General features: G+C 41.1%; 1 protein-coding gene across 1 annotated transcript in view; it reads left to right on the top strand.

Annotated features, from left to right (window-relative positions):
- LOC148076245 (uncharacterized) overlaps positions 1-20,333 on the top strand; it is a 99,206-nt gene extending 78,873 nt beyond the window's left edge. Inside the window, exons 19-24 of the mRNA XM_087793144.1 lie at positions 5,934-6,110; positions 8,908-9,081; positions 10,887-11,063; positions 18,386-18,562; positions 18,623-18,796; positions 19,108-20,333. Coding sequence (XP_087649270.1) covers positions 5,934-6,110; positions 8,908-9,081; positions 10,887-11,063; positions 18,386-18,562; positions 18,623-18,796; positions 19,108-19,120 — 892 coding nt within the window. The 3' untranslated portion in view covers positions 19,121-20,333. The remainder of the gene's footprint in view (positions 1-5,933; positions 6,111-8,907; positions 9,082-10,886; positions 11,064-18,385; positions 18,563-18,622; positions 18,797-19,107) is intronic.
- Positions 20,334-25,288: the final 4,955 nt, after the last annotated feature.

Genomic DNA, 25,288 nt, shown 5'->3' with positions numbered 1-25,288 from the left:
AAAGTGCTGCAGACAGTCGTGAAAGAAAGTCAACATCCAAGAGAAGAAGCAACAAACTGAAGCCATGAAAACTAAATCATGACTGAAGTAAAAAAATTGTGTTTCTTCTGGTTTTCCATCAATGTGGAATATTCCAACTGAGAGTCTGAGTCTTGCTCAGATCATTGGTGAGAAGTAGAACTTATCGACTTCCTGATGTTCTTCACAGAGAGGATCAGCAGGTCTCAGATGTTCTCCAGTGTGTCCAGCAGCATCAGACAGATGTGGACTCCACGATTCAGGTACGTTCTTCAGCCTCACCTGCGAACTACAGCAGCTGCTTCTGCTGCTTCATGAAGCTCTGAGTACTGGACACCTGCATCTGTCAGCTTCACACTCGAGCTGTTCCTGCATGAACCAGAAGGTCTGGTGTGGCTGAGACTCTTGTTTAGTTTTGGAGAGAAGATGAGATTTAAACGTGACTCAGACTCTCAATGGAGGAACTTTTCCTTCTATGACGTCAGTAAGAGTCGTAATATCATGACCTGCTCTGAATAAAGTTTTGCTCAACAGGTCCAGGTTAGTCTTGGACTGAGACCTCCCTCTAGTCACATGTGTCTGTGCGTGTTTCAGCTGCTGGAGGAGAAGGTCATGACCCTGGTGAAGGAGGAACTGAAGAGAGTAAAGAAGTTTCTCCGACCAGGTGAGCAGAAACACCTGGATGATGAGGAAGAGGAGGAGTTGAAGTGTGAAGAGGAGCAGATGAGGAGCAGCAGAGAAGCTTTCCTGACGATCATCCTGAACCTCCTGAGGAGCATGAAGCAGGAGGAGCTTGCTGGTCGTCAGTGGGGAAGTAAGAGGATTTGAACCGTCAACCTGCTGAATATGACGTCTTGAAGTACATTTGTGATGGAAGTTCCTGCAGCTGATGAGAAGATTGATCTTCTAGAATCTTGAGCTTCATGTGACTTCTCTTCTCCAGGAAGTTGTGCTGGAAAGCGTCAAAGACGACTGAAGAGGAGCCTGAAGAAGAAGTTCCACAGTGTGTCTGAGGGGGTCGCTAAAGCAGGAAACTCTGCTCCTCTGAATGAGATCTTCACTGAGCTCTACATCACTGAGGGGGGCACAGACCAGGTCAACCAGGAGCACGAGGTCCGACAAATCGAAGCAGCCACGCGGAACCAGACCAGACCAGAAACCACCATCAGAAAAGAAGACCTCTTTAAAGCCTCACCTGAAGGAGACCCACCAATCAGGAGCCTGCTGACGAAGGGCGTGGCTGGCATTGGGAAGACCCTCCTGACACAGAAGGTCACTCTGGACTGGGCTGAAGACAAAGCTCACCAGAACTTCCACCTCATGTTTCCTTTCACCTTCAGAGAGCTGAACCTGCTGAAGGAGAAGAAGTTGAGTTTGATGGAACTTGTTCATCTTTTCTTTCCTGAAACCAAAGATCTCAGCAGTTTTGAAGGACTCCAGGTTCTGTTCATCTTTGACGGTCTGGACGAGTGTCGACTCCCTCTGGACTTCCTCAACAATCGGGTCTTGATAGAAGCTACAGAGTCAACCTCAGTAGACGTCCTGCTGACAAACCTCATCAGAGGGGATCTTCTTCCCTCAGCTCGTCTCTGGATCACCACACGACCTGCAGCAGCCAATCAGATCCCTCCTGAGTGTGTGGACATGGTGACAGAGGTCAGAGGGTTCACTGACCTCCAGAAGGAGGAGTACTTCAGGAAGCGGTCCAGTGATGAGGAGCAGACCAGCACCATCATCTCTCACATCAAGACCTCACGAAGCCTCCACATCATGTGTCACATCCCGGTCTTCTGCTGGATCACTGCCACAGTTCTGGAGGACATGTTGGAGAGAGGAGAGACAGGACAGCTGCCCAACACCCTGACTGAGATGTACATCTACTTCCTGGTGGTTCTGTCCAAAGTCAAGAAGCTGAAGTACCATGGAGCAGCTTGGACAGACACAGTTTGGGATCCTGAGAGCAAGAATATGATGGAGTCTCTGGGAAAACTGGCTTTTGAGCATCTGAAGAAAGGAAACTTGATCTTCTATGAATCAGACCTGACAGAGAGTGACATCAACATCAAAGCTGCTTCACTTTACTCAGGAGTGTTCACTCAGATCTTCAGAGAGGAGAGAGGACTGTACCAGGACCAGATGTTCTGCTTCATCCACCTGAGTCTTCAGGAGTTTCTGGCTGCTCTTCATGTTCACCAGATGTTCTTCAACTCCAAAGTCAACCTGCAGTCAAGAATCGTTGACATAGAAAAGTTCTACCAGAAAGAAATCAATGAAGCTGTAGAAAGTCCAAATGGACATCTGGACTTGTTCTTGCGCTTTCTTCTGGGTCTTTCTCTGCAGACCAGCCAGAGTCTCCTGACAGGTTTGTTGACACAGACAGGGAGTAGCTCCTGGACCAATCACAACACAGCAGAGCTCATCAAGAAGAAGATCAGTGAGAAAGTGTCTCCAGAGAGAATCATCAACCTGTTCCACTGTCTGAATGAAGTGAAGGACACTTCTCTGGTGGAGGAGGTCCAACAGCAGCTGAGATCAGGACGTCTCCTCACAGATCAACTGTCTCCTGCTCAATGGTCCAGCCTGGCCTTCATCTTACTGTCCTCAGAGGAACATCTGAAAGTGTTTGACCTGAAGAAATACTCTACCTCAGAGGAGGTTCTTGAGAGGCTTCTGCCGGTGGTTCAAGCTTCAAATGAAGTTCTGTAAGTGGATCATTGATACATCTCTGATATGAACCATGAATGTTTGATTTCCTTCTTCATTTCATTCACGCTGAGAAACTCCAACTTCCTTTCTCTCTTCATCGTTTTTCTTTCACGTTGTTTTGTTAATCCATCATTTTCTAAAGTCACTTTTTGAAACAACATCAACTTTTCATTTGAATTTCATGAGCAAACACTTGCGATGAGCAAAAGTCTTGTTTAATGTTTCTTCAAGTCCTTGAGTTTATGCAAATGAATGTCTCTTGAGCTTCTTCTTAGACTTTTGAACTCTTGTGAGATAAACAGAGAGGAAGTGGACTTTCAAAATAAAACTAAAAACGTTTTACAAGAACATAAATAACATGAACACATGAACTTAAATCCACTGCAAACTTCACAATAATACAAAGAATATTCAAAGTAGAAACAAGTTATGACAACAGTTAGTCTGAAGCTAAAATGAAAAACACCAGATGATTCAATGAACTCATGACTTGTATGAAAACCATTAGATTTTCACTGATTATTATAAAACATTGAACCATCAACATAGTCCTGTCAATCAAGTCTGAAGCCATGTTCGAGTCACTAGATGAACCATCTATAGGAGATTCACTCAATAAAAACTCACAGCATGGATCAGTGAACAGAAGATGATTTGACTTTAGACTCACTAAAATAACTGAGTCGACGCTCGAGTCACAAATGACTCGTCTGGGTCGACTCTTGAGTCACAAATCACTTAACCAGGTGGAGTAGTGAGTCACTATTCACAAGTCCCAGTGTACTCGAGTCACAAATCACGAGTCACGAGTCTGATAGGTGCGACCAGAGTTGGACTCAAGTCCAAGTCGTTGACTCGAGTCTCCATCTCTGCCAAAAGTATTGTCTTCAAACATGGAAGATTGTTTCAAATATCAACGAAAGGTGACAGTAAATCCTGGTTTGACCCTCCTAGGCCTCCATAGTCAAACCTGGAACTACAGAGAAAACATTTGAAACCTGGAGATTTAAAGGAACGACACATGTTTGAACAATGTTGGAGGAAAACTTTGAAGACTTTGATGAATGTGAAAAAATATCATTAGAAAATAAGAAAATGTCAAAACATCTTCAATTGAAACATGTTTATGAATCATGAATAAAAAGTGTCACCAGATGGAAACAAACTGATCCATATATTGATTGATATCCAGAAACAACTTCAAAAATAGTCTCCAAACTTGACAAACGTTTCAAAAGTTGAAACTAATTCAGTTCATGTGAAGCAAACATGGGAGAAGAAATGAAGGTGAATGTGACGGAGGATGATTGAGTAAGTAAGTAAGTAAGTAAGTAAGTAATATATATTTATATAGCGCTTTTCGAGACCAGGGTCACAAAGCGCTTTAACAATCAAAACAATACTCAAAACAGTACATACTTCAAAGATCAAGACAACACCGAGAACAACACAGGAGTTCGAGAAATTCAAGGAAAAGCCTGCACAAATAGAAACGTCTTAAGATGTTTCTTAAAGGAGTCAGTAGACTCCATCAAGCGCAAAGAGAGAGGAAGATTGTTCCAAAGCTTAGGAGCAACAGCCTGAAAAGATTTCTCTCCTCTGGTCCTGAGCCGTGTGCGTGGAACCATAAGTAGATTCTGATCCACAGACCTCAGAGACCGAGCTGGGGTGTAAGGCTGGATCAGATCAGTGATGTAAGGAGGAGCCTGACCATGAATAGCTCTGAAAGTAAGAACCAGAATTTTAAAGTTGATCCTGAAAGAAACTGGAAGCCAGTGAAGAGTTTTAAGGACCGGAGAAATGTGAGTTCTTCTACTAGAGCGGGTCAGAATTCTGGCGGCAGAGTTCTGAATCAACTGCAGACGAGACAGCTCCTTCTTGTTAAGACATGAAAACAAACTGTTACAATAGTCCAGACGAGAAGAAACAAACGCATGGATTACAAGCTCCAGATCATGTTGTGACAGCATTTTCCTAAGTTTAGAGATTTTTCTCAGTTGAAGGAAACAGTTTCTGGTCAGTTTTCTACAGTGTTGAACAAGAGACATGTCTTTATCAAATACAACACCCAGGTTTCTCAGGCTCAGTTTGACAGACTGACCTAAGTCACCCAAGTACTGACTCAACCCTGGAATCGTATCATCAGGAGCAATCACCAGAGTTTCAGTTTTGTCCACATTAAGCTGTAAAGTGTTTTCACTCAGCCATTGTTTGATTTCTAGCAAACAATTGACTAAGCTGTTCAGTCTCTGGGGCTCAGTTGGGTCAAAAGAGCAGTAGAGCTGGATGTCATCAGCAAAAATGTGATAAGAAACATCTGGAAATCTCTGAATGATTTTACCAAGGGGAATCAAGTACAGCAAAAACAATAAAGGACCCAGAACAGAACCTTGAGGGACTCCACACAACAGATCTGCCGATTCAGACCTCATTTGATTGGCAGATACACTAAAACTGCGCCCAGAAAGGTAAGATGAGAACCATTCTAACACAGACCCAGACAGTCCCACTTCATCCCTTAGTCTTCTCAGCAGGATCTGGTGATCAACTGTGTCAAAGGCTGACGACAGATCCAAGAGAACCAGAACAGTGAATTTACCAGAGTCAGCCGACATCATGATGTCACTGGACACTTTCAATAAAGCTCTCCGTAGAGTGATGTTCACAACATAGATCCACTGGATCCAAAGATGGAGAGAATTCACCTTGAATTTTCTAACTTTTAACATTCAAATGAAGACAACAATGTTGAGAGAGTGCAGGAGTGTGAGTGACAAACACACACACATTGTTTGAGCTTGTATTACCTGCAACACCTTCACACTCACACCTGACACTGTTATGAATAATAACTTTGTAAACCTGTTCATATTGAATTGAATGTTTAAAAAACAAATAGAATAAATTGACTGAAGTGAATCTTCACGATTGAATCAGTGTCTTGATTAAATTGAAGATATTTTTACTCTGGAAAAGAATTAGACACAACAATTGAGAGAAAACACACAAAAACACTGAGATAAGTAAGTGTATAGAAAAATAATCAATGACGTGTTATTATGATCAATATACATGTAACAACCTTTATTTTTATTTGTCATTGTTGTTTGTTTTGTGACTCTTTTTATTTTTCCTTATGTTATCTTGTGTTTGTTTCTCATATAAACACAAATCAATCCTCTTGTTGACGACACTCGTCTCTTTCACAGGCTGATCGACTGTGGACTGACAGAGAGAAGTTGTTCACTTCTGTCCTCAGTCCTCAGCTCTCCGTCCTCTAGTCTGACTCAACTGGACCTGAGTGACAACTGGAACCTTTATGATCCAGGAGTGGAGCTGCTGTCTGCTGGACTGAAGAGTCCACACTGTCACCTGGAGACTCTCAGGTCAGAACATCATTTCAAACAAACACAAACACACACATGGATGTAAACAGTGAATGGATTCATGTTTCTTCATGAAACCTTTTTCACTCTGAGAGGATTTGAATGACTTTTCCTCGACTCATGAACTTGGTTCTAGAAGTGATGATATTTCATGAACACAACAGGAAGGTGAAGAATATTTCAAGTCATCTTGACATATTTATCAACACCGTCTGGAGACTAAACACTAGTATTTCTATCATGACTGGACAGTAAAAGACGTTCAAATCATTGAATGTTGAAGAAAACCATCAACAATTAGAACAAACTCTCTTCTCTGGTTCTTGAAGCTTCCATGAGACGCAGGTTGATCTTTACAACGACTTGAGAAACAACACAACACAAGTCACACAAAACGACTCACACAACACAAGTCACACAACACAAGTCACGTAACACAACTAATACAACAAGAGTCACAGAACACAAGTCACACAACTTAAGTTGCACAACACGAGTCAAACAACACAAGTCACACAACACAAGTCACACAAAACAACTCACACAAGTCATACAACATGACTCACACAACACGAGTCACAAAACATGACTCACACAACACAAGTCACATAACACAACTAACACAACACAAATCACACAACACAAGTAACTAAACAAGAGTCACACGACACATGTCACACGACACAAGTTACACAACACAAGTCACACAACACAAGTCAAACAACACAAGTCACACGACACAAGTTACACAACACAAGTCACACAACACAAGTCACACAACACGAGTCACACAAAATGACTCACACAACACAAGTCACATCACACAACTAACACAACACAACTAACACAACAAGAGTCAAAGAACACAAGTCACAACACAAGTCACATCACACAACTAACACAACACAACTAACACAAAAAGAGTCAAACAACACAAGTCACAACACAAGTCACACAACACAAATCACACAACCAGAGTCAAACAACACAAGTCGGAACACAAGTCACACAACACAAGTCTCAACACAAGTCACACAACACAAGTCACACAACACAAATCACACAACACAAGTCTCAACACAAGTCACACAACACAAGTCACATGACACGAGTCACACAACACAAATCACACAACACAAGTCACACAACACAAGTCGGACAACTTAAGTTGCACAACACGAGTCACACAACACAAATCACACGACACAAGTCACACAATTCACACAACAGAAGTCACACACCACAAATCACACAACATGACTCACACAACATGACTCACACAACCCAAGTCACACAACACAAGTCACATAACACAATTAACACAACACAAGTCACACAACACAACTAATACAACAAGAGTCACAGAACACAAGTCACACAACTTAAGTTGCACAACACGAGTCAAACAACACAAGTCACACAATACAAGTCACACGACACAACTCACACAACTCACACAACATGACTCACACAACACGAGTCACACAACATGACTCACACAACACAAGTCACGTAACAGAACTAACACAACACAAGTCACATAACACAACTAACACAACACAAGTCACACAACACAAGTCACACAAAACAACTCACACAAGTCATACAACATGACTCACACAACACGAGTCACACAACATGACTCACACAACACAAGTCACATAACACAACTAACACAACACAAGTCACACAACACAAGTAACTAAACAAGAGTCACACGACACATGTCACATGACACAAGTTACACAACACAAGTCACACAACACAAGTCAAACAACACAACTCACACGACACAAGTCACACAACACAAGTCACACAACACGAGTCACACAAAATGACTCACACAACACAAGTCACACAACATGACCCACACAACACAAGTCACATAACACAAGTCACACAAAACAACTCACACAAGTCACACAATATGACTCACACAACACGAGTCACACAACATGACCCACACAACACAAGTCACATAACAGAACTAACACAACACAAGTCACACTACACAACTAACTAAACAAGAGTCACACAACACAACTAACTAAACAAGAGTCACACAACACAAGTCACACAACAAACAACAAACTGATCCATATATTGATTGATGTCCAGAAACAACTTCAAAAATAGTCTCCAAACTTGACAAATGTTTCAAAAGTTGAATCTAATTCAGTTCATGTGAAGCAAACATGGGAGAAGAAATGAAGGTGAATGTGACGGAGGATGATTGACACTCCATCTGTGTCACAACATAGATCCACTGGATCCAAAGATGGAGAGAATTCACCTTGAATTTTCTAACTGTAAACATTCAAATGAAGACAACAATGTTGAGAGAGTGCAGGAGTGTGAGTGACAAACACACACACATTGTTTGAGCTTGTATTACCTGCAACACCTTCACACTCACACCTGACACTGTTATGAATAATAACTTTGTAAACCTGTTCATATTGAATTGAATGTTTAGAAAACAAATAGAATAAATTGACTGAAGTGAATCTTCACGATTGAATCAGTGTCTTGATTAAATTGAAGATATTTTTACTCTGGAAAAGAATTAGACACAACAATTGAGAGAAAACACACAAAAACACTGAGATAAGTAAGTGAATAGAAAAAGAATCAATGATGTGTTATTATGATCAATATACATGTAACAACCTTTATTTTCATTTGTCATTGTTGTTTGTTTTGTGACTCTTTTTATTTTTCCTTATGTTATCTTGTGTTTGTTTCTCATATAAACACAAATCAATCCTCTTGTTGACGACAGTCGTCTCTTTCACAGGCTGAGACACTGTGGACTGTCAGTGAGAAGTTGTTCACTTCTGTCCTCAGTCCTCAGCTCTCCGTCCTCTAGTCTGACTCAACTGGACCTGAGTGAGAACGACCTGCAGGATTCAGGAGTGGAGCTGCTGTCTGCTGGACTGAAGAGTCCACACTGTCACCTGGAGACTCTCAGGTCAGAACATCATTTCAAACAAACACAAACACACACATGGATGTAAACAGTGAATGGATTCATGTTTCTTCATGAAACCTTTTTCACTCTGAGAGGGATTTGAATGACTTTTCCTCGACTCATGAACTTGGTTCTAGAAGTGATGATATTTCATGAACACAACAGGAAGGTGAAGAATATTTCAAGTCATCTTGACATATTTATCAACACAGTCTGGAGACTAAACACTAGTATTTCTATCATGACTGGACAGTAAAAGACGTTCAAATCATTGAATGTTGAAGAAAACCATCAACAATTAGAACAAACTCTCTTCTCTGGTTCTTGAAGCTTCCATGAGACGCAGGTTGATCTTTACAACCACTTGAGAAACAACACAACACAAGTCACACAACACGACTCACACAACACAAGTCACATAACATAACTAATACAACAAGAGTCACAGAACACAAGTCACACAACTTAAGTTGCACAACACGAGTCAAACAACACAAGTCACACAACACAAGTCACACGACACAAGTCACAACACAAGTCACACAACACAACTAACACAAGTCACACAAAACAACTCACACAAGTCATACAACATGACTCACACAACACGAGTCACACAACATGACTCACACAACACAAGTCACATAACACAACACAAGTCACACAACACAAGTAACTAAACAAGAGTCACACGACACAAGTCACACAACACAAGTTACACAACACAAGTCACACAACACAAGTCACACAACACAAGTCACACAACACACGTCACACAACACACGTCACATCACATAACTAACACAACACAACTAACACAACAAGAGTCAAACAACACAGGTCAAAACACAAGTCACACAACACAAATCACACAACACAAGTCAGACAACTTAAGTTGCACAACACGAGTCACACAACACAAATAACATGACACAAGTCACACAATTCACACAACACAAGTCACACAACACAACTCGCACAACATGACTCACACAACCAAAGTCACACAAAACAAGTCACATAACACAACTAACACAACACAAGTCACACAACACAACTAATACAACAAGCATCACAGAACACACGTCACACAACATGAGTCACACACCACAAGTCACACGACACAATTCACACGACACAAGTTACAACACAAGTCACACAACAGAACTAACACAAGTCGCACAAAACAACTCACACAAGTCACACAACATGACTCACACAACACGAGTCACACAACATGACTCACACAACACAAGTCACATAACACAACTAACACAACACAAGTCACACAACACAACTAAATAAACAAGAGTCACACAACATAAGTCACACAACACAAGTTACACAACACAAGTCACACAACACAAGTCACACAACACGAGTCACACAACATGACTCATACAACACAAGTCACATAACACAACTAACACAACACAACTAACACAACAAGAGTCAAACAACACAAGTCACAACACCAGTCACTCAACACAAATCACACATCACAAGTCACACAACACAACTAACACAACACAAGTCACACAACACAAGTAACTAAACAAGAGTCACACAACACAAGTCACATAACACAACTAACACAACACAAGTCACACAACACAACTAATACAACAAGCGTCACAGAACAAAAGTCACACAACATGAGTCACACAACACAAGTCACACTTATTTTTATTTGTCATTGTTGTTTGTTTTGTGACTCTTTTTATTTTTCCTTATGTTATCTTGTGTTTGTTTCTCATATAAACACAAATCAATCCTCTTGTTGACGACACTCGTCTCTTTCACAGGCTGATCGACTGTTTCCTGTCAGAGAGAACTTGTTCACTTCTGTCCTCAGTCCTCAGCTCTCCGTCCTCTAGTCTGACTCAACTGGACCTGAGTCTCAACTACCACATGAAGGATCCAGGAGTGGAGCTGCTGTCTGCTGGACTGAAGAGTCCACACTGTCACCTGGAGACTCTCAGGTCAGAACATAATTTCAAACAAACACAAACACACACATGGATGTAAACAGTGAATGGATTCATGTTTCTTCATGAAACCTTTTTCACTCTGAGAGGATTTGAATGACTTTTCCTCGACTCATGAACTTGGTTCTAGAAGTGATGATATTTCATGAACACAACAGGAAGGTGAAGAATATTTCAAGTCATCTTGACATATTTATCAACACAGTCTGGAGACTAAACACTAGTATTTCTATCATGACTGGACAGTAAAAGACGTTCAAATCATTGAATGTTGAAGAAAACCATCAACAATTAGAACAAACGACTTGAGAAACAACACAACACAAGTCACACAACACAAGTCACATAACACAACTAATACAAGTCACACAAAACAACTCACACAAGTCATACAACATGACTAACACAACACGAGTCACACAACACAACTAACACAAGTCACACAAAACAACTCACACAAGTCATACAACATGACTAACACAACACGAGTCACACAACATGAGTCACACAAAACAACTCACATAACACAACTAACACAACACAAGTCACACAACACAAGTATCTAAACAAGAGTCACACGACACAAGTCACACGACACAAGTTACACAACACAAGTCACACAACACAAGTCACACAACACAAGTCACACAACACGAGTCACACGACACAAGTCACATAACACAACTAATACAACAAGAGTCACAGAACACAAGTCACACAACTCAAGTTGCACAACACGAGTCAAACAACACAAGTCACACAACACAAGTCACACGACACAACTCACACGACACAAGTCCCAACACAAGTCACACAACACAACTAACACAAGTCACACAAAACAAGTCACACAAGTCATACAACATGACTCACACAACACGAGTCACATTACCCAACTCACACGAGTCACTGAACACAAGTCACACAAGTCACTCGAAACAAGTCACACAATCCACACAACGCGAAACACAACACAACTAACACAAGTCACACAAAACAACTCACACAAGTCACACAACATGACTCATACAACACGAGTCACACAACATGACCCACACAACACAAGTCATATAACACAACTACGACAACACAAGTCACACAACTAACTAAACAAGAGTCACACAACACAAGTCACAGGACAAAAGTCACACGACATGTCACACAACACAAGTCACACTACACAAGTCACATAACACAACTAACACAAAAGGAGTCACACAACACAAGTCACACAACATGAGTCACACAACACAAGTCACATTACCCAACTCACACGAGTCACTGAACACAAGTCACACAACTCACTCGACACAAGTCACACAATTCACACAACACAAGTCACACACCACAACTAACACAACACGACTGACACAAAACTAGTAAAACAACACGACTCACACAAAACGACTCACACAACAAGACTCACACAACCCAAGTCACAAAACATGACTCACACAAGTCACAAAACACGACTCACACAACACGACTCACACAAAAAGACTCACGCAACAAGACTCACACAACACAAGTATCACAACACAAGTCACACGACACGAGTCACACAGCACGAGTCACATGACAACGGTCACAAAACACGACTCACATGACAGGACTAACACAACACGAGTCACACATCACAAGTCACAACGCAAGTCACACGACAAAAGTCACACGACACAAGTCACATAACACAACCAACACAACACAATTCACACAAGACAACTAACACAACACGAGTCACACATCACAAGTCACACAACACGACTCACACAACACCAGTCATACAACACAACTCACAAGACACAAGTAACACAACACAAGTCACACTACACAAGTCACACAACACGAGTCACACAACATGACTCACACAACACAAGTCACACATCACAAGTCATATAACACAACTAACACAAAAAGAGTCACACAACACAAGTCACACAACACAAGTCACACAACACAATTCACACAACACGAGTCACACAACAGGACTCACACAACACAAGTCACACAACTCGCTCAACACAAGTCACACAATAGAAGTCACACAACAGGAGTCATACAACATGAGTCACATGACAGGACTAACACAACACGAGTCACACATCACAAGTCACAACGCAAGTCACACGACAAAAGTCACACGACACAAGTCACATAACACAACTAACACAACACAATTCACACAAGACAACTAACACAACACGAGTCACACATCACAAGTCACACAACACAAGTCACACGACACTAGTCATACGAGTCACACAACACAACTCACACAACACAAATCACACAACACTATTCACACAACACAAGTTAAACAACACGAGTCACACAACAAAAGTCACAACACAAGTCACACGACACAACTCACATGACACGAGTCACACAACACAAATCACAAAACACAAGTCACACAACACAAGTCACACAACACAAGTTACACAACACAAGTTACATAACAAATGTCATACAATATGAGTCACGCAACAAAATTCACACAACACGACTCACACAACACAAGTCACACAACAAGACTCACACAACACCAGTCATACAACACAACTCACAAGACACAAGTAACACAACTAACACAAGTCACACAAGTACACAACACAAGTCACACAACACAAGTCACACTACACAAGTCACACAACACGAGTCACACAACATGACTCACACAACACAAGTCACACATCACAAGTCATATAACACAACTAATACAAAAAGAGTCACACAACACAAGTCACACAACACAAGTCACACATCACAAGTCATATAACACAACTAACACAAAAAGAGTCACACAATACAAGTCACACAACACAAGTCACACAACACGACTCACAACACAAGTCACACAACACGACTCACACAACACAAGTCACACAACACGAATCACACAACACAAGTCCCAACACGAGTCACACAACACAACTCACACAACAGGACTCACACAACACAAGTCAAACAATATGAGTCACACAACGAGTCAAAGTCGAGTTACACAACACCAGTGTGAGTGGAGTTACACAACACCATTGTGAGTCGAGTTACACAACACAAGTGTGAGTGGAGTTACACAACGCCAGTGTGAGTAACGCCAGTGTGAGTGGAGTTACACAACGCCAGTGTGAGTGGAGTCACACAACGCCAGTGTGAGTGGAGTTACACAACACAAGCATAAGTGGAGTTACACAACGCCAGTGTGAGTGGAGTCACACAACACCAGTGTGAGTGGAGTTACACAACACCAGTATGAGTGGAGTTACACAACACCAGTGTGAGTGGAGTTACACAACACCAGTGTGAGTGGAGTTACACAACACCAGTGTGAGTGGAGTTACACAACACAAGTGTGAGTGGAGTTACACAACACAAGTGTGAGTGGAGTTACACAACACAAGTGTGAGTGGAGTTACACAACACAAGTGTGAGTGGAGTTACACAACACCAGTATGAGTGGAGTTACACAACACCAGTGTGAGTGGAGTTACACAACACCAGTGTGAGTGGAGTTACACAACACAAGTGTGAGTGGAGTTACACAACACAAGTGTGAGTGGAGTTACACAACACAAGTGTGAGTGGAGTTACACAACACAAGTGTGAGTGGAGTTACACAACACCAGTATGAGTGGAGTTACACAACACCAGTGTGAGTGGAGTTACACAACACCAGTGTGAGTGGAGTTACACAACGCCAGTGTGAGTGGAGTTACACAACACCAGTGTGAGTGGAGTTACACAACACAAGCGTGAGTGGAGTTACACAACGCCAGTGTGAGGGGAGTCACACAACACCAGTGTGAGTGGAGTTACACAACACCAGTGTGAGTGGAGTTACACAACACCAGTGTGAGTGGAGTTACACAACACCAGTATGAGTGGAGTTACACAACACAAGTGTGAGTGGAGTTACACAACACCAGTATGAGTGGAGTTACACAACACCAGTGTGAGTGGAGTTACACAACACCAGTGTGAGTGGAGTTACACAACACCAGTGTGAGTGGAGTTACACAACGCCAGTGTGAGTGGAGTTACACAACACCAGTGTGAGTGGAGTTACACAACACCAGTGTGAGTGGAGTTACACAACACAAGTGTGAGTGGAGTTACACAACACAAGTGTGAGTGGAGTTACACAACACCAGTGTGAGTGGAGTTACACAACACCAGTGTGAGTGGAGTTACACAACACAAGTGTGAGTGGAGTTACACAACACAAGTGTGAGTGGAGTTACACAACACAAGTGTGAGTGGAGTTACACAACAACAGTGTGAGTGGAGTTACACAACACAAGTGTGAGTGGAGTTACACAACACAAGTGTGAGTGGATTTACACAACACAAGTGTGAGTGGAGTTAGACAACACACGTGTGAGTGGAGTAACACAACACAAGTGTGAGTGGAGTCACACAACACAACTCACACAACACAAATCACACAACACTATTCACACAACACAAGTTAAACAACACGAGTCACACAACAAAAGTCACAACACAAGTCACACGACACAACTCACATGACACGAGTCACACAACACAAATCACAAAACACAAGTCACACAACACAAGTCACACAACACAAGTTACACAACACAAGTTACATAACAAATGTCATACAATATGAGTCACGCAACAAAATTCACACAACACGACTCACACAACACAAGTCACACAACAAGACTCACACAACACCAGTCATACAACACAACTCACAAGACACAAGTAACACAACTAACACAAGTCACACAAGTACACAACACAAGTCACACAACACAAGTCACACTACACAAGTCACACAACACGAGTCACACAACATGACTCACACAACACAAGTCACACATCACAAGTCATATAACACAACTAATACAAAAAGAGTCACACAACACAAGTCACACAACACAAGTCACACATCACAAGTCATATAACACAACTAACACAAAAAGAGTCACACAATACAAGTCACACAACACAAGTCACACAACACGACTCACAACACAAGTCACACAACACGACTCACACAACACAAGTCACACAACACGAATCACACAACACAAGTCCCAACACGAGTCACACAACACAACTCACACAACAGGACTCACACAACACAAGTCAAACAATATGAGTCACACAACGAGTCAAAGTCGAGTTACACAACACCAGTGTGAGTGGAGTTACACAACACCATTGTGAGTCGAGTTACACAACACAAGTGTGAGTGGAGTTACACAACGCCAGTGTGAGTAACGCCAGTGTGAGTGGAGTTACACAACGCCAGTGTGAGTGGAGTCACACAACGCCAGTGTGAGTGGAGTTACACAACACAAGCATAAGTGGAGTTACACAACGCCAGTGTGAGTGGAGTCACACAACACCAGTGTGAGTGGAGTTACACAACACCAGTATGAGTGGAGTTACACAACACCAGTGTGAGTGGAGTTACACAACACCAGTGTGAGTGGAGTTACACAACACCAGTGTGAGTGGAGTTACACAACACAAGTGTGAGTGGAGTTACACAACACAAGTGTGAGTGGAGTTACACAACACAAGTGTGAGTGGAGTTACACAACACAAGTGTGAGTGGAGTTACACAACACCAGTATGAGTGGAGTTACACAACACCAGTGTGAGTGGAGTTACACAACACCAGTGTGAGTGGAGTTACACAACACAAGTGTGAGTGGAGTTACACAACACAAGTGTGAGTGGAGTTACACAACACAAGTGTGAGTGGAGTTACACAACACAAGTGTGAGTGGAGTTACACAACACCAGTATGAGTGGAGTTACACAACACCAGTGTGAGTGGAGTTACACAACACCAGTGTGAGTGGAGTTACACAACGCCAGTGTGAGTGGAGTTACACAACACCAGTGTGAGTGGAGTTACACAACACAAGCGTGAGTGGAGTTACACAACGCCAGTGTGAGGGGAGTCACACAACACCAGTGTGAGTGGAGTTACACAACACCAGTGTGAGTGGAGTTACACAACACCAGTGTGAGTGGAGTTACACAACACCAGTATGAGTGGAGTTACACAACACAAGTGTGAGTGGAGTTACACAACACCAGTATGAGTGGAGTTACACAACACCAGTGTGAGTGGAGTTACACAACACCAGTGTGAGTGGAGTTACACAACACCAGTGTGAGTGGAGTTACACAACGCCAGTGTGAGTGGAGTTACACAACACCAGTGTGAGTGGAGTTACACAACACCAGTGTGAGTGGAGTTACACAACACAAGTGTGAGTGGAGTTACACAACACAAGTGTGAGTGGAGTTACACAACACCAGTGTGAGTGGAGTTACACAACACCAGTGTGAGTGGAGTTACACAACACAAGTGTGAGTGGAGTTACACAACACAAGTGTGAGTGGAGTTACACAACACAAGTGTGAGTGGAGTTACACAACAACAGTGTGAGTGGAGTTACACAACACAAGTGTGAGTGGAGTTACACAACACAAGTGTGAGTGGATTTACACAACACAAGTGTGAGTGGAGTTAGACAACACACGTGTGAGTGGAGTAACACAACACAAGTGTGAGTGGAGTTACACAACACAAGTGTGAGTGGAGTTACACAACACACGTGTGAGTGGAGTAACACAACACAAGTGTGAGTGGAGTTACACAACACAAGTGTGAGTGGAGTTACACAACACACGTGTGAGTGGAGTAACACAACACAAGTGTGAGTGGAGTTACACAACACACGTGTGAGTGGAGTAACACAACACAAGTGTGAGTGGAGTTACACAACACAAGTGTGAGTGGAGTTACACAACAACAGTGTGAGTGGAGTTACACAACACAAGTGTGAGTGGAGTTACACAACACAAGTGTGAGTGGATTTACACAACACAAGTGTGAGTGGAGTTACACAACACACGTGTGAGTGGAGTAACACAACACAAGTGTGAGTGGAGTTACACAACACAAGTGTGAGTGGAGTTACACAACACAAGTGTGAGTGGAGTTACACAACACAAGTGTGAGTGGAGTTACACAACACCAGTGTGAGTGGAGTTACACAACACAAGTGTGAGTGGAGTTACACAACAACAGTGTGAGTGGAGTTACACAACATCATTTATACATCAAGTGTTGAACTGATGAAAACTTCATTATTTCATGTGTTGATCAAGTTGATCCTGATTGAAATCAAAGTCTTCAAATGTTCACACAATCATGTGATGATCTTATGAACGTCAAGAGTTCAGTGTTTCCTCCAATCAAGGCTTTCAAGTCAAAATAGAGAAAAAGTCACTTGTTGACGTTTCCGTCTCTTTCACAGGCTGAGAGACTGTGGACTGACAGAGAGAAGTTGTTCACTTCTGTCCTCAGTCCTCAGCTCTCCGTCCTCTAGTCTGACTCAACTGGACCTCAGTGAGAACTACGACCTGAAGGATCCAGGAGTGGAGCTGCTGTCTGCTGGACTGAAGAGTCCACACTGTCACCTGGAGACTCTCAGGTCAGAACATCATGTCTTCAGTTCTTCTGATTTAATGAAACAGTTTCTCCTTCATTACAGTCTGTCAGGGTGTAAGATCTCAGAGGGAGGTTGTTCTTCTCTGGCCTCAGCTCTGACATCTAACCCGTCCCATCTGAGAGAGCTGGACCTGAGCTTCAATCATCCAGGAGGACCAGGACTGGAGCTGCTGTCTGCTGGACTGGAGAGTCCAGACTGGAGGCTGGAGACTCTCAGGTATGGACGGAGCAGCAGAACTCACTGACTGAGCTCCAAAGATCTTCAGACTGAACATGTGATCAGAAGCAGAGAGATGTGAGTGTGTGACGCTGCTCAGACTCTTCATCTGAACTGAGCTCATGAATCAAACTCTCAGAGCTTCTCCATGTTCTCCTGCTGGACACCAGTGGAAGAACAAGGAGACAGTGGAGACTGAGCGAGTGTTTCTAGATCCATCTTCGTTGTGGTCAACACAGTCATGAAAGAACGTCCACTAAGCAGCATCTGAAGTCAAATGAATCTGATCTTCTCAATGTTTCTTCCTCCAGGCTGGATCACTGAGGACCATGAAGAACCTCTAAAAGTTTCAGATCATTTAAATTAACAATGGTCGATTTATAGAGCTTCAAAGGGAAGTTCATAGCAACATCAAACCACCACAGCTCAACTCATAATGGAGTCTAGAATAACATGTCCAAATATCAGCTCTGAGGTCCAAGTAGAAAAAAAGTTGCCTAAGTCCATTCCTGGAAGATCAGGTCTGGTCATTCTGTTACACTCAGAGACCATCTTGACAGAACAATGACAACCTCTCCCTCATTTTTGGACTCATTGACACCAAACTTCTCACAGGATAGTAGGAGACCATCTGAATGTGTCATATAAATATCAGCTTTACAACGGCCTTCATGCCTCTTGAAGATAGAGAATTAACCCTTTGATGTAGCACAGACCACTACAAACAAATAAATAATTTTATGAACCCTGTTAGTCGTTCAGTATTTGTTGTTGTTGGTGTGTGTAGTTTTCTGATAGTATAACAGCAGTCCTGAGTCACCTATCAATAACATAAATATGTATATTTTTAAGTTCAAACATGTACTGTGGGTCAAACAAAGCTTTTAGACGTGCTGTCTTCTATTTCATAGTTTGAGTGTAATTTACAAATAGCTCTTCAGTTGCAATTTTAAACAATGATGATTACTGATGAATTAAATCAATTTCCATAACACATGGAATGACAAATTTATGAAATTATGAAAGTTATTAAGTGTGGTGATTTCAAGAAAGCAGTGGTTTATCTCTATTTATATCTTAAATATCTCCACTGTGTTTTGCTGCATGTTTGTTTGTTTATGTTTGTATTTTGTTGATGTACTTTGGGTGTTGATGGTTAATAATTGAGTGAAGGGTTAGGTATAGACGAGCTTATGCTTCATCCTTCTCACTTTGGACATGTTGGGTTAATATTATTGTTTTGACTATAATTATTGTTTGACTAATGTCATTGGTTTTGTTTGTTTGTCTTAAGTTTACTTTCTTATGTAACATGTTTGAAATAAAGCATTAATTAATTCATGATTCATTAACATATGATGTCTTCTTTGCCTGAATATTGTTCATGTTGAACTCAAACCAGGGTAAACATGTAGCTACATTTTTACGGTAACATTAGTAGCTTAATTCCAAGTTTTCTTGAAAATTGATCCATTTTTGTTTGTTCATTTTGTTTTTTTAATTTCTGGGGCAGATACAAAACATGAAATAAAGGCATTAATGTGTTTTAAAGCTTTTCCACTTCACTTCTTTATCTGCTCTGACCTTCCATTTAAGGATTGCTAACAAATCACAAAAATATTCTCTTTCCACCAACAAAAGCTGTAATTTAGCCGCTGTGACCAAAAGTGCAGCAGGTCAGGGGCTTCGGTAATATGACGGCGGCTCAGGTAAAGGTCAAGGTTTCGCTCTAGCAAACACTCTAATTCATTTTTTTTGGGGGGGAAGGGGAGTGATGTTTGAAAGTGGCGCTGGGGAGACGGAATTTTTTAATGTGAGAGTTCAAACCCTTTATGGCGGTCGTCGCCAACTAGTTATGTGTTGATGAAGCTTCATGAAACAGTGTCATGTTGTTTAGGGGTCAGTAGGTGGCGCCATCAGTGTAAAATGTTTCATCAGAACAGTTCTTCAAAACAAAGGAAAATAGTGCAGAGACGCCATCTAGTGGACTCTGCACATAATGACACTGTTTCATGAAGCTTCATCAGACCATCACTAATATATATGTTGTGAAAGTAATTTATATACGTATATAAGGGTAATCTGGCAATAAAAGATTAAAAAACTCTAGAATAATCATAATTTCCTTATTAAAGATGCAAAGTCCTGAGCATATATTGGTTTATGATTTTTGTTGATTGTTCACGAAGAAGTTTCAATATTTGTATCATTTAAGGGGAGCCGGTTTTTTTATGGATCTTCCAGTCATTGCAGCAAAAAAAAATTAACTTTCAGAATCTTAATTTTCCATCAGAATTATTTACTATTATTATTATTATTATTATTTATTATTGTCTGAAATATGTTTTGTTTTAATAATAAATACTGCACTTTCTCCGAAGTAACGTCACGACACGTTAAGATGCTCGTTTCAGTAAAGTTACGTCAAAAAACAAACTTGTGGATTCATGTTTACACGGTAACTTATAAAAGATGTGAACAACATAAGTCCATTTTCAACTAGAGGATTTTGATGGGTGAAGGAAAAACAGATATAATTGAGGTAAGTTGAGGCTCAAGGAATGGAAAAGCATCTGTTATGTTTGGCCCGTGATTGCGTGATTGAGTTTGACGTGACCCGATCCATGGAGTGATAGTGGTCGTAAAATACATTAGCCATAGCTATATAGTTTCAGAAAACCCTTAAGTTACGAGGCCAGAGAACTGAGACGCTACTAGAGACAGCAACAGACACGTTTGATTAAAAAAAAGAAACCATACATTTCTGTAAATTGTAATTGTTTGTGGTGTCGGTACAGAATAAAAGAGTCAAATAAGAAAACACAGAATATAAGCAAAAGGGAAACAGAACCAAAGTAAGTCACTATCTTCGCACCCTTACCGCAAAAAAAAAAAAAAGTTTGCCATGGCACTGAGGTAAATACTACAAATTGGTTTTGATTCAAATTAATATAGATTTTAGACTTTAGAAAAATTCAACGTTAATGAAAGTGCACTTTTGGCAAGATTTTCAAAACAAAAACTAAAAGATCTGTATTTAATGCAATTAGAAATCTGGTCTGGTGGTTATTAGATTTTAAAATGGGAGCTAAACGTTTGAAGGATCCAACCAAAACCTTTTGAAAACTATAATGTCATAACTTTGCCTTTTAACAGTAGTGAAGAGTTGATGAAGCTTCATGAAGCAGCTGATACTGTATCACGATACAGTTTAAAGACCACTAGATGTCACCCTCAGTGAAAATGATGTTTCATTGCATTAGTAGATCAGAGTCAAGGATTAGCAAAGCAGAGAGTGCCATCTAGTGGCCTTTTAAAATGAAGACACTGTATCATGAAACAACCGATGCAGTATCATGAAGCCTCGTCGACACATCACTTGTTTGCATTGGTTAAGTGCAGTTTTGTGCTACTTCTGTGCCAGTTGGTTATCACCCTGCCAGGAGACGTCGTCCTGATGAGAGCATTGTTGCGAAGAAGTTGTTCACAATGTCTCCTTATCTTGGTCCTGGGAAGGTCGCAGAGCCAGCTCTACACAACATACTCCCCTTCCAAGGACAAATTAAGTCTGTGCAACTGAATTGAAACGCCACGAGACCTGAGAGAAACTTCAAAACATCTCCAAGTAGTTTAGAAAAAAATCAAACATTTTTGAACACCCTGGCGACTCGACTTGTGTCGATAAGATGTCGCTGCTACCAGAGGAGACTCAGGTACCTGGCAGGTTTCAAACTAGTCTCCAGGTCCTTCAAATCACTTGCACAAGCAGCCTAAATAAGTGTTCTCTGTAGGGTGGCTGGGCTCTCCATTAAAGTTAAGGTAAGAAGTGTGATCCTGGAGAGGCTGGTAGTATAACTGATGGTCCTATGCATTGAGAGTAGTCAGTTGAGGTGTCTTGAACATCTGACTAGGATGTCTCTGGATGCCTTTCTGGTGAGTTGATCAGGACATAGTAGGAGACCCCGGTGGAGAACCAAGTTATCAAATCGGCTAAGTCCCTCACAGGCCTGGGAAAGCCTCTGTCTCTCTGGAAAGAGCTGGGATATATCGGGGTAAGAACATTGTCTTGGCCTTAAAGCTGCTGACCCCTGTGACACCACCCTGGATGAAGCAATGGAAGATGAAGGTCATGAGCTGTCCCTGAAACATATGTGTGTTCCCGCAGAAGAGCTGCATTACATTTAGATACATGGATTGACTTGATTATTCCCTATGAGGTTCCAATTCACAGCAGACAATAGTTTCAAGAACAAAGTGCAAAACACAAGTGCAAAGTGCAAGTGTAAAGAACATAGATCAAAAGGAAATAACTCAAAGATGAAAATAGAATAGAATAACATCATCCTTTCACTCTGGCCCCCAAACTCAGAATTATAAAGTTTAATAGCACAAGAATAATGAGTCACAGAGTCTATTAGTGTTGCATCATGGGAGGATCATTCGTGACCTTTATTCCTTTACGAAGATAGAACAGTCCGTGACTCTTTAACAGGACTTTGTACTAAAGTTGGCAGCAACCATTTGCAGCAAACACAATGGGATAGCTAGACCATGATGCTGATTCCCTGGGGGGGGGGGCTGGAACCTATCCCAGGTTCTTCAGGCAGGGGACACCCTGGACAGGTCACCAGTTCGTAGCAGGGCACACAAAGACAACCATTTAGACACAAACCTCCAGACAATTTAAGGTCCCAGTAGAGCTCTTGTTTGTTTTTTGAATGTGTAAGGAAACCAGATTTCCACGCAATAAAGGTTAAAAGAGGGGTGCACGGTCGCCTCACAGCAAGAAGGTTGCTGGTTCGCTTCCAGGCCAAGCCAACTTGGTGGTTTGTATGTTCTCCCCGTGTTGCGTGGGTTTACTCCGGGCACTACGGTTTCCTCCCACAGTCCAAAAACATACAGAGGTTGATTGAGAACTTTTGGAAAAATTGTCCTTAGGTATGGCTAGATAGATAGGAACCAGTCTCCCCGCGACCACGGTTAGGGATAAAATGGTAGGAAATGAATGAATGAAAGGTTCAAAGTTGCCTCCGTAGGTTTTAACCCGTGTCCAGAGATGGTTTCTGCTCCAGGGACGTAGTCCTACGATCACATCGCAAGACATTTCGGTTGCTCTCTTATGCAAAAATGATTGACGGGAGAAATGAATTTGACATTTGGATCAATAACATTAACCCGTTTTCCTTCCCCCCCTCGTGTGTGTAACCGGCTGCTATTGATCGCGGCGCGTTGCTCACATTGTTCTATTAGTCGTGTGCAATTAACGCCGCGTGGCTCGACACCGGTTCAACGAGCCCGGCAGGGATAAACATGCGTCGGCGTTGATTAGAAAAAAGCAGCCTCGGCGAGATGACGTGCAGTTTGTTATCGACTCGCAGCGACGCAGGGACAGATGTGAGATATGGATCGTCGGCGAGCATAAAACACGCCATGGTGGTTGAGGGGTTGTCGCAGCAGGGTCAGGGGTGAGGAAAGAGCCACAAACAAATGTGTTTTATGGGCGGGCGACCACGCTCGTGTACGCACCAATAAAGAGGCAGATTGTCCTCTTTGATTTATCCAACCCTCCTGTCTTCTGGTTGAACGCTTAATTAAAGAACGCCGTCTCTTCATTCTACACGAGACGCGGCGAGCAAATCATCTTGCGCCGTTTAATATTTGGTTGTGAACGGAAGCTCGGTCGCCCCACAAGTGTAGAAGATGTTGTCGTGTTGTCTATATATGTTTAGACCACATGTGATTTTATTTATTTATTATTATTTATTTTAGTATTTATTTGATTTATTTTATTTTATGTTATGTTGTCACCTTTAACACAAGGGCTAAAAAGGTCTGCCTTAAGGTTAAGATAAGGGACCGAGATTAAGGAACCCTAATGTAAAAGGCACTTATTTTATTTGATTAACTATTATTATTTTTAATTTAATTCATTTATTTTATTGTATTTCATTTAATTTCTATTTTATGTTATGTTATATTATTTTATTATCTGAATTTAATTTGTTTTCTTTTATGTTATGTTATTTTTTTTCATTGTATGTTATTGTATTTAATTATATTTTATATTTCCTATTTTATTTAATTTTCTTCTTTTTAATTTTATTTAATTCATGTTATTTTATTTCATTATATTTTATTTTATTTCGTTTATTTTTCTATTTTCTGTTATTTTATTTTATTATCTTAATTTATTTTCTAATATGTTATTGTATTGAATTTTATTGTATTGTATTGTATTGTATTGTATTAAATTATATTTTATATTTCTTATTTGATTTTAAAATGTTCTTTTTAATTTAATTTAATTTAATATAATTTAATTTAACTTAATTTAATTTACTCTGGCAAGTCAATTCATTTTATGTGACCCACCGAATGGTTGGTTGAAAATCAGAAGTAGATTCATGTTCATCTTTATACTAATCCATTGTACACGTCCCTTATTTGATTATATTTTATTCATTTATTCTATTTGATTTTATCGTATTGATT

This window comes from Callionymus lyra, chromosome 6 (assembly GCF_982586985.1).
Source record: "Callionymus lyra chromosome 6, fCalLyr1.hap1.1, whole genome shotgun sequence".
In the NCBI taxonomy this organism is placed as follows: domain Eukaryota; kingdom Metazoa; phylum Chordata; class Actinopteri; order Syngnathiformes; family Callionymidae; genus Callionymus; species Callionymus lyra.
This window is presented reverse-complemented; position numbering and strand designations above follow the sequence as displayed.